The following is a 12,102-nucleotide window of genomic DNA, read 5'->3' as shown; positions in this document are numbered from 1 at the left end:
AATATGTAAAATGTTTAGCCTCATTATCATACCATCTTTCATGACTCAGATGGGTTGAGTCATATTTTTTAATGATACTATTTTATATTGGTGGAGGTGTGGGGAAACAAGCACTTTCATATATTGTTGGTAGAAAAATTGATGCAACCATGATGGAGAACAATTTGTAGCATTCAATTCTTAAATAAAGATTCCCTTTGCCCCAGCAGTTCCACTTCTTGGAATTTGTCTGATGGGCATACTTCAACACATGCAAAAATTATGTCTGTGTAAGAATATTGCAACATAGTTTGTAGTAGCAAAATGTTGGAAACAATGGAAGTGTCTGCTAATAGGGGACCGGTTGCAACCATCTCCACAATATATCATCAGTGAAAAAAGCAAAAGTGCAGAGTTGTCCTACCATTTTGGAAAGAAAAAAAAAGAGTACATCCATATCTGTTAATATTCTGGAATGACACACAAGAAGCTGGTAACAATGGTTACATCCAGGGAGGGAAGTGAGTGGCTAGATGATAGGGATGAGAGAGACTTCTTTTTTACCGTGTGCCCCTTGGTATCTTTGAATTTAGTATTAATGTACACATATTACTTATTCCAAAAATGAAACAATTTTTTAAAAAAGCATAGCGGGGGCTTCTCTGGTGGCTCAGTGGTTGAGAGTCCGCCTGCCCATGCAGGGGACATGGGTTCGTGCCCCGGTCCGGGAAGATCCCACATGCCGCGGAGTGGCTGGGCCTGTGAGCCATGGCTGCTGAGCCTGCGCGTACGGAGCCTGTGCTCTGCAACGGGAGAGGCCACAACAGTTGAGAGGCCCGTGTACCGCAAAAAAAAAAAAAAAAAGCATAGCGGGACTTCCCTGGTGGTGCAGTGGTTAAGACTCTGTGCTCCCAATGCAGGGGGCCCAGGTTCGATCCCGGTCAGGCAACTAACTAGATCCCACATGCATGCCACAACTAAGGAGCCCACCTGCCGCAACTAAGACCTGGCACAACCAAATAAGAAAATAAATAAATAAATATTTAAAAAGAAAAAGAAAAAAAAAATCATAGCATTTAAAAAAATACATTTATTTACTTATTTATTTTTGGCTATGTTGGGTCTTCGTTGCTACGCCCGGGCTTTCTCTAGTTGCAGCGAGCAGGGGCTACTCTTCGTTGCGGTGCATGGGCTTCTCATTGCAGTGGCTTCTCTTTGTTGCAGAGCACTGGCTCTAGGCATGTGGACTTCAGTAGTTGTGGCTCGCAGGCTCTAGAGCGCAGGCTCAGTAGTTGTGGCACACAGGCTTTGTTGCTCCGCAGCATGTGGGATCTTCCCGGACCAGGGCTTGAACCCGTGTCCCTTGCATTGGCAGGCAGATTCTTAACAACTGCGCCACCAGGGAAGTCCCCAACATAGCATTTTAAATGCCCAATAATAAGAGAGTATCATACAGTCATATGATGAATTACTATGCAGCTATTAGAAAACATGTTTTGGAAGAACAGAGATGCTTATTATGTGTAAAATGAAGAAAGCATGATTTTAAATTGTATACAGAGTTTCCCAGTTTTGTTTCGTATATGCCTAGGAAACAGATGGCAAGGAAAAGAACTCTACCAAGTTGTTAATAATGGTCATCTCTGATTGATGGGGTTATGGGTATTGTTTTTCTTCAAGCTTCTCAGAATTTTCCAAGTGTTTCACAATGAGAATGTTATCATTCCAGGGAGATGTTATTTTAAATTAACTAATCCTCTCATCTATGTGCACCATATGTCAGTCTTGCAAGATTTCAGCATCGTATTTTATTCCCAGAATTGACTGTGAAGCAGTTGTTCTTCAGCTAGATTTAAAGTAAACAGTAAAGTCATTGCACCAAAATGAGCTTTGAGTTGTTTAAAAATATGGTGGGGGATGCTTTATAGTTTTTTGTTTTGTTTTGTTAACTTTGTCTTTTTTTTGGCTGCATTGGGTCTTCATTGCTGTGCGCGGGCTTTTTATAGTTGCAGTGAGCGGGGTCTACTCTTCATTGCGGTGCGCGGGCTTCCCATTGCAGTGGCTTCTCTTGTTGCAGAGCACAGGCTCTAGGCGCGCAGACTTCAGTAGTTGTGGCACGTGGGCTCAGTAGTTGTGGCGCATGGGCTTCGTTGCTCCTGGCATGTGGGATCTTCCCGGACCAGGGATCAAACCTGTGTCCCCTGCATTGGCAGGAGGATTCTTAACCACTGCGCCACCAGGGAAGTGTCTGTCTTATAGTTTTGAAAGTTCTTACCTACCCTTCTCCTCATTCCTGTTTAGTTTAAAAAACAAAAAACAACGAAAAGAAAACTTTATTTACCCCGGTGGGGGGACCCCCAACTTAAATACCCAGGTCTAAACCAGATCTAAGGTTCCTCTTTTCAGAGGAAAAGAGTGAGAATTGAGCAACTTTTCTCCCCATCCCCTCCTTCCCAAACCTCACCTCTCGATTGAATTGAGTTAACTAACCATACGGAGATTAAGGTCTGTGTAGTTTCATGTCTGGTTGAACAAAGTAGATGTGATTTCTGTTTCTGCCCTCAGGGCTCTATCAGATCCTCTAAGCTTTTTCCTTCTTCCAGCTCCTGAACCTGTCATTACTTCTAATTGTGCCCTCTCCGGCATGCCTCTCTTCTGCACGTCTCATCTTCAGCACGTAAAACAATCCTAGACATAATAGGACGGAAGGAGGGAGGAAGAGAGGGATAGATAAATGGATGGATGGGTAGCAAGTTCCATTATAGAGTGTTCTGCTTATTTGGGGGGCACTCAAACATTATTCATTATATAGTTAATCTTGAAAAATAGGCCAGTTTTCCAAGGATGAAATTTGAGTTTGAAGGTTAGCTGTCCTCTTTGCAACTCTTGATAAGAGACATAGAATGCCTGGTCTCAACTTTATATATGGACTCGACTCTAGTTTCTAACTCAATACCTGGAGTAAATTATTGTAAGTGCTACTACACATAATAGGGTCACCTCCACTATTTGCTGGATGTGTAGGATTGACACTAAAGCTATGGAAATGGAATGTATAGAACAAATACTTAATGCTCTATTGAAACTTAAAGGCTATTTAGGACACTCCAATATAGTATTAGCAATGGTGTTCCCTTTATAAAGTTTATATTTAGTTAAATCATAAGAATGGAGGGAAAAAAAGGAAGCATATCATGAAAAGAATAAGCAATGTGCCAACCGGAGTCTCTGTAACTTTCATATGGAGACCTTCAGGAACCTTTAGGAAGTTCCAAAGTCTATCTGAGCCTCAGTTTCCTCATTTGCAATATGAGAATAATAATTATACTTCCCTCCTTAAGTTGCTATGAGAATGGTTAATAGGTGCTCAATAAACATTAGTTGACTCTGATTCTAAGTCTGAATTAACATTAAAAAAATCCTTCTGCCTGGCTAGGCAGCACTTTAGGCAGTAGGTAACTAAGCTGTGATTTGGTGGAAAGGGACAGCTCAAAACCTAGAGAAAGTGAGCATGTACACTGAATAGTTTTTTGTTTTTTTTTTTTAATTTTTGTTGTTTTTCCAGGTGAGCTGGCATTGGAAGAACTTAACGGAACTGGATCAGCTCTGGATGCTCAAATGTTTACGGTTTAACTGGTACATCAATTTCTCTCCAACTCCCTTTGAGCAGGGTATATGGAAGAAACACTATATTCACATGGTGAAAGAACTCCATGTTACCAAGCCCAAGGTAAATTTGGGGAAAGAAGCAACAAAATTACAAACATCCACTATGTAGGAATGCTAGAACTAAGACTAAATGATCCATCTTGAAGTTGGGGAAGGCAGTTGACTCAAAGGAAATATACTATCGACGTGACTTTAAAATTCTCCTTTTCTGAGAACTTGATGGCGCTTTTCAAGGTATCCATGTGAGCTGAGAACTGTCACCTGACACTGCCAAACCACAGTTCCACCCAGGTTAGGACTGGGAGCTCCTCGCTCTTCAGATTCCTGGATTTCTGTGTCTCTGGCGCCTATACCACAGAGTTCTGACACTGGGATTCTGGGGGAGTGTGCTGTCCTTATTACCTATGGGTCATCACACTTTACTTAACTGATTCAAATTGTCTATGATTCTACCAGACGAGCTGAAGTTTATTTTTGTATCATTTATAAAGATGAGTTTTGCAATAAATTAGTAATTAGGGAAGGGCATATGGGCATGTTAAAGTTCTTTTTACCCTAGAAACTAGCAATGTAAAGCATGTACATATAATCCTAAAAAGTAAATAATCTGAGCATAATATTTTCTAGTGGTTTTTGCATGCATTATAACCAATGTTTATGTTCATTCTTGGAGTCACAGTTAATTAGGTAACTTACGGGAAATTTTTATGAGCTTTTTCTTTATGGCATGATCTAATATATACTTACGGAGTTATGCAGTTTTGTACAGTAGATGAGTTCCTGAAAAATTATGTGTAAATTAAAATTTTTTAATCATTTTTTAAACCACAGGGGTTTTCTGTAAAAAAGCTGCAGTGAATCCTTTTCAAATTGAAGAATCCGTTTGAAATATGAAGAGTCAGCTCCTGAGCTATTTAGCGTGCTCATTTAGGTTTCGTTCTATTGTTTGCTCGAAGAAGAATCCATCTGCATTTAATAGAGTAATAAACTATGCATAATTAATATTGTTATAATCGCAATGATAAAACTAGTCTTTCTGAGTTCAATAATTGGTGTTCTCCATGAGGATTTCTTTAAAAAAGAAATTTTGTTTGTTTGTTTTTTTTTGCGGTACGCGGGCCTCTCACTGTTGTGGCCTCTCCCGTTGCGGAGCACAGGCTCCGGACGCGCAGGCCCAGCGGCCATGGCCCACGGGCCCAGCCGCTCCGCGGCATGCGGGATCCTCCCGGACCGGGGCATGAACCCGCGTCCCCTGCATCGGCAGGCGGACTCTCAACCACTGCGCCACCAGGGAAGCCAAAAAAAGAAATTTTTAAACTGAACTGGTAGACAAGTTATTTAAAAAATTACAATAGCTATGACTTTTTATCAAAACACTTTTCTTTCTTTTCTTTTTTAAAAAATTTATTTTTACTTTTGCCTGCGTTGGGTCTTCGTTGCTACACGCAGGCTTTCTCTAGTTGCCGCGAGCGGGGGCTACTCTTCGTTGCCGTGCATGAACTTCTCATTGCGGTGGCTTCTCGCTGCGGAGCACGGGCTCTAGACATGCAGGCTCAGTAGTTGTGGCTCGTGGACTCTAGAGCGCAGGCTCAGTAGTTGTGACACACAGGCTTAGTTGCTCTGCGGCATGTGGGATCTTCCTGGACCAGGGCTCAAACTCGTGTCCCGTGCATTGGCAGGCGGATTCTTAACCACTGCGCCACCAGCGAAGTCCCCATGAGGCTTTTCTTGACTCTCGTTCTCAGTTGTAGGCAGGAAATGGCATTCAATGGCTGAAGCATGGGCTGGTCTGAGGCAGAGGAGAGAAAAGTGATTAACCAACTTGTAGAATGAAAAAAGGTTTTGAGTATTATATACAACACTGACTTTAATGCTTCGTCTTCAGCAATAACTCTTTCTCCACAAAATATTTATGCATAACTATATTTTAAAATAATGAATAGTTCTGATGCAAGAAAATTGCCACATCTTTGCTTAGTATTAAATTTCTGTAGGTAGTACTTTTTAATATACCAATTTTAATACCAATTCTACATAAACTCTTTCAGAAAATAGAGGAAGAGGGAACACTGCCCAACTCATAACCTTTATACCAAAACTAGATAAAGACTTTAAAAGAAAACAAAACAAAACCACAGACCAATACCCCTCATGAACACAGACATAAAAATCCTTTAAAAATATTGGCAAATTAAATCCAGTAATATATAAAAAAAGAATAATAAATGATGACCAAGTGGGATGTCTCTAAGGAGAATAAATTTGGCATAATATTCAAAAATCAATCCATGTAATTCACATAATAAAAGAGAAAAGATGTATGGTCATTTCAATATATGCAAACAAAAGCATGCAAAATTTTTTCAACATTCACGATTTTAAAAATTCTCAAAAAGACTTTGGGTAAAGGGAATAAGATTTTTGTTTACTTAACAGAAAAGTCATCAGTTTTTCTTTCTTACCTATTCTGTTAATGGGTCAAATATTGTGTACTTTTCAGAATTAATGACGCTTATTTATATATAGTTAGTAGCATGCACGCCTAAATTTTCTTCCCTGAAATTGCTTTTTATTATCATGTATTATTTATTCCCAATGGTGTTAAATAAGACCTCTTCCAGCAAAAACAGACAGATTTCATTCAATATGAACTCAGAGAAATGAAATGAACGTCCATTTTATTTATTTTTTTTATTTCATTTTTTTGTCTGCGTGTCTGTGTGGCTTGGGATTTTAGCTGCCTGACCAGGAATCGAACCCGAGCCCTAGGCAGTGAAAGCACAGAGTCCTAACCACTGGACCACCAGGGAATTCCCTGAATGTCCATTTAAAATGAGATCTGCACAAAATATTGAATACTAAACCAGTAATGAGCTAGCAGTTATATAAATGTAAAATGTCTTCTTACTCTATTAATTGCAATCACTCACTAAATGAGTAAATATTTATTAAATACTGTTATGTGCTAGGTGCTAAGAGTACAATGGTCTTAACCCTGCTTTCTGGAAGCCTAGTCTAGTGGCCCAGGACACAGACAAGCAAATAATTACAACGTTGAATACTAAGTGCTATCTGGTAGTAGAAATATATACAAAGAACAGTTGAAACAAGGATAAGAAATTAACCGACTCTGCTTGGAGAGACTGGGGAATTTTTTAATTTTCACAAACAAGTCAAGCAAACCAATTTACTGAGCAAAGCTCCCCTAATCTCTTAAAGAACAAAAATTAAACCTTTAATGGCTTCTCAGCGTACCACTACCACTTCCCTTAGGCTACAACCACATAAAAACCTTATGAATTTTATACACAAAAAATAGATTTTCATTTGGGGCAATTAAAGCAGAAGTATTCAGGGCTTCCCTGGTGGCGCAGTGGTTGAGAGTCCGCCTGCCGAGGCAGGGGACACAGGTTTGTGCCCCGGTCTGGGAAGATCCCACATGCCGCGGAGCGACGGGAGAGGCCACAACAGTGAGGGCTCCTGTACCGCAAAAAAAAAAAAAGCAGACGTATTCCTTGCGAATGGCTGAAGTTTTGATAACTGAAAATATCTATGAAGTCTACCCCTACATAATCGAAATTGTCTCTGTTTTAGGTATACTTAGGGCTGGGGTACTTTTTTTAGAATGTGTATATTTTTATGAATAAATTAACTGCAATTGTGGAAAACTGTACAATGATATTGTAGGAGAGGGGACAGTTCAGGATAGAGAGGTTCAGTGTGTGGACTTGAAGCAGGGTAGTCCTGGATTCAAATTCTGACCCTGGGTCATTACTTACGTAGTAGTAGTGAGCAAATTAATTAGTTTATCCTATTTCAGTTTCCTCTTCTGTAAAATGGGAGTCGTTACAATTACCTTTTAGAGTTATTGTGAAGGTTAAATAAAGTAACGCATGAACACTTCTGAGACAGTGCCTGGCACATAGCAAGTAGTCCTGGGTTGGTGGCTGCTATAATCATCGTCACCGTTATCATTGCCATCACGGTGATGATGATGTTCTTTGTTTTACTTCTGTTATTATTATAGTATTTTGGGAACAGAAATAATTAATTTTCTTCTTCTAGACACCTCCAAAAGATGGGTTTGTGATAGCTGATGTTCAACCAGTTACAAGCAGTTCTCCAGAGGAAAAGCCATCCCCTTCATCAGCTTTCCGGTCCTCTTCCTCTTTGAGAAAGAAGAACCACCCAGGGGAGAAAGAACTCCCACCCTGGCGATCCTCTGACAAACATCCAACTGATATCATTCGCTTCAATTACCTGGACAACTGTGACCCCATTGAGCAAAGCTGGCAAGGGTGAGAGTCATGCCCTTCTCCACTTCTTTTGCTTTTAGAAACAATCTACTGACACTTCAGTCTATGAAAAGATGAAAACAGAACTTACTGTGAAATACAAATGCTTTTCACTACGTAGAAGCAAAAAGTAATTGAAAAGTAAATGAACCATTATTGGTAAATTTGTCCGGTTCTTTAGGATTTGTTTGCATTTTGTAGCTGTAATGCTTTCCTTACAGCTTCTTTTAATATTTTAATACCTCAAATTCCAATCCAGTACCATAAGGTTCATTCTATTCTTTTCTTTTTCCTTTTCCACAGTTGTATCTCCCTTCCGTGACAGAGGGATATACAAATATGTACATCTCCATATACATATCTCCATATATATACATATATAATTTTGATTATATATTATATGTACATATATAATTTTATATAAAATGTATTATATATAGTACATACACAGAGTATATATTTACTTAACAAATTCTGAAAGTAATTTCAGAATTGCTAACTCATATCATTATCGAAACAAATCTAACTAGAATTCAATATTTGTTTCTGGTTCTTTTTGCCTTTAGCCTGGGTATATACTCATACTACTGTGTTCAAACGTCATGTGGGTTCTTTTCTTTAAATATCCCTTTCCCCATGTGAGTATGTTACGTGATTCTAGAGTTAAAACTATGTAAAACTATACAAAAAGCGTACAGAAGGTGGACTCAGAGAATCACCCCCTCCATCTCCTCCACTCTACCGCACACTCATCTTTTCCACTCCATTCCCACTTACAAATCTCGTGCGTTTCTGGTTTATCCTCCCAGTGTTGCTTTTTGCACAACGTTGCAAAATATGCCATTTTTCAACTCTCTGATCGGCAAAAACTTTAAAGTTTGTCAATATATTCTGTTGGTGAGGCTGTGGGCCAGCAGGCACCCTCATACACTGCTGGTGGGAATATACATCGGCGCAAACCTTGTGGAGAAAAATTGTACAGCATCCAGCAAAAAATATCTGTATTTATTTTGACCCAGCAATCCCACTTCTAGGAATCAACCTTGAAAACACCAAAAGTACGTCAGCACAAGGATATTTATTGCAGTATTGTTTATGACTTTGAAATATTGGAAATAACTTAAGTGCCCATAAATAGGAGAGTGTTTGTTGAATAAACTATGTATGGTCCATTCACACAATGGAGTATTAGGCAACTGTAAAAATGAATGAGGAACATCTCTATGAACGGGTAAGGAGTGATTTCCAGGGTACATAGTTAAGTGAGAAAAGCAAATTGCAAAAGAGTGTCTCTAGTATCCTACACATAATGTAGAAAGAAAAGAGAGTAAGAAAATATACATCTGTATGTATATATGTATCTGTTCATTTGTTAACACACACACACGCACGTACACAGGATAAACAAGAAATTAAGGAAACAAAATTTGAAAATGTTTTAATACATTTTTCATAGTTTTAGGTTCTATTTCAACAGATTAACATCAAGGCAGCATAAGATAGTGACAATGTACAGGCTCAGGGGCCATAGTGCATGGGTTCAAATCCAGACTCCCACACTTCTAGCTGTGTGACCCTGGGGAGTCCCTTAACCTCTCTGTGCTTGTTTCCACCTCGGTAAAATGGCAATAGTAGTAATACCCAAGTCATAGGATCACTGTGAGGATTAATATATGTAGCATGCTTATAATAGTGCCTGACACATAGTAAGTAAGCATTTTTTTTTTTAGTAGGATGGCTTCTAAAAGGATATTATTTGGCTAAAAAAGGAAAGGGTAATCCCAGAAGGCTTGATGACTTAGGAACATTCAAATTACTTTGGGGTCCTTTGGAGGTGAGATGAGAGTGGTATCCCTAATTAAGCAACAACTGAGCTCTTTGAGAGCACAGACTATGCCTTACTCGTCTTTGTTACCACTGACTATCATTGCAATACTCATTAAATGGTGGATTTCAAAGGAAGTGTAGCCTTTTGATGCATGAACTTCACATTCATCTAGTTGTATCAGAAAAAGTCTAAATAGTTTGCTGATAATTTAGAAAGTTCGAGGGGGGTGGCGGGGAGACAAGGTATAAAACAGAGTTTGAAAGAAATACTACTGTTTACATTTAAATGGGTGGAGGAGAAAGATACATATATACACATTCATATTTTTATATACATACAATATCTCGGGAACAAACACAAGAAACTGATACTACCATTTGCCTTCAAGGAGAACGGTAAGTTGGAGACAAGGATGGACAGGAAAGTTTCACTGTATATCCTTTTGAACTCTTGAATTTGGAACCACTGTGAACGTATTAACTGTGTATTGGTCGGTGTATCCCTGAGGATAGTGTCTAAGTTTGTTTGTGGCCCTTAGTCTGGACTAGGTTGGTAAATTAGAGAGAGGCAAATTTAGTTACCTAGGCTTATGAATGGTACATTAACCTGAGAAAAACCAATAGTCTCCTGAGTTTTCTGTGAGACTCAAATACTATTTGTGAAAGGCAATAATTATATTAAATGTACTTAACACTCCAATTAAAAGGCAGAGATTATCAGAATGGGTAAAAAAGGCAAAAACCAACTATATGCTTTTTTACAAGAGCTACATCTTAAATACTAAGGCACAGTTAGACTTAAAAATAAAGTGGTAGAAAAAGATGTACCATACAAAGAGGAAGCATAAGAAGGCTAGAATGACCGTTAATATCAGTTAAAATAGACATAAAGACAGAGTATTCCCAAACAAAAAGAGGGACATTTCATATGATGATACAGGGATCTATAAACTAAACAGAAAGACATAACTGTTGCAATGCATATGTACGTAATTACAAAGCCTAAAAGTACAGAAAGCAAAAACTGAAAGATTTTAAAAGATAAACATACAGTTCCACAAACATTTTTTTTCAAGTGCATGTGCTACATTCACCAAAATAGACCAGATGCTTGAACTCTTCCAAGAGTCAGTGCTGTAGGGGGAAAAAAGAGGCGGGGGAAAATGTTCTAGACATAAGAGACATAACAAACCAATGCAGTTGGAATCTAGGCCGGATCTGGTTCAAAAAAGAAAGACTATAATGGGCACTCAGGTTAACTGCAGAAAGTTAATATGGACCATATATTAAAATGACATTAAAGAATTACTGCTCATTTTCTAAGGTATGATGGCACTAGTGTGGTTAGGTAGGCAAATGCCTTTACCTTAGGAGATGAGTGAAGTATTTGGGGATGAAGTGTCTGCAATTTACATTTTTATGGCCCAGGGGAGGGGATAATATATATACACATACACAGAGATGAAGCAAAAATAGCAAAATGTTATCAGTTGAATCTAGTTGGAGAGTATATGGGTAATCACTTTACTGTTCTTTCAACTATTCTGTATGTTTGAAATTTCTTAATTAAAAGCTGGTGGAGGGCTTCCCTGGTGGCGCAATGGTTGAGAGTCCGCCTGCCGATGCAGGGGACACAGGTTCGTGCCCTGGTCCGGGAAGATCCCACATGCCGCGGAGCGGCTGGACCCGTGAACCATGGCCGCTGAGCCTGCGCGTCCGGAGCCTGTGCTCCGCAACGGGAGAGGCCACAACAGTGAGAGGCCCGCGTACCGAAAAAAAAAAAAAAAAAGCTGGTGGAAATTTTTGAAAATTAAGTATCAGGAAATATTTGGGCAAAGCTGGTCTTTTTTGGTTTTGTTTTGTTTTTTGGCCGCGCAGCTTGAGGGCTCTTAGTTCTCCGACCAGGGATTGAACCCGGGCCCCCTGCAATGGAGGTATGGAGTCTTAACCACTGGACCGCCAGGGAAGTCCCAATAAAACTTTTTATAATGAAAATTCAAATATATGGAAAAGTAAAGAGAATAGAACCTCTTATAACCACCATCCAGCATTAACAGTTTCCAACACATGACCTGTCTGGTTTCATTCATTCCTCACCCACTCTGCTGTTCCCCCTGGTTACTTTGGAGACAAATCCAAATGTCATATTATTTCATTCATACATATTTCAAGGCCTCTCCTTAAAAGAGAGACTGTCTAAAAATCATAAGATGATACCATATCACTTCTAAGTCAATGAATGATTCCTTAATATAATCAATCAAGAATCAAGTCGGTTTTCAGGTTTCCTTGAATGTCTCATAAGGGTTTGATATTTTTCAACAGTTGATTT

The 12,102-nt window shown here is 39.1% G+C and overlaps 1 protein-coding gene across 3 annotated transcripts in view; it reads left to right on the top strand.

Annotated features, from left to right (window-relative positions):
- FBXO16 (F-box protein 16) overlaps positions 1 to 12,102 on the top strand; it is a 55,767-nt gene that overhangs the window by 23,981 nt on the left and 19,684 nt on the right. For all 3 annotated transcript variants that reach the window (XM_027087942.1, XM_027087943.1, XM_027087944.1), the window contains exons 5-6: positions 3,545 to 3,709; positions 7,714 to 7,946. In XM_027087942.1, the coding sequence (XP_026943743.1) occupies positions 3,545 to 3,709; positions 7,714 to 7,946 (398 nt within the window). The remainder of the gene's footprint in view (positions 1 to 3,544; positions 3,710 to 7,713; positions 7,947 to 12,102) is intronic.

This window comes from Aethalodelphis obliquidens, unplaced genomic scaffold, assembly GCF_003676395.1.
Source record: "Aethalodelphis obliquidens isolate GAN/ISIS:26980383/991018 unplaced genomic scaffold, ASM367639v1 scaffold61, whole genome shotgun sequence".
NCBI classification, from domain to species: domain Eukaryota; kingdom Metazoa; phylum Chordata; class Mammalia; order Artiodactyla; family Delphinidae; genus Aethalodelphis; species Aethalodelphis obliquidens.
The sequence above is the reverse complement of the archived record's forward strand: the minus strand, read 5'-3'. Positions and strand labels throughout refer to the sequence as shown.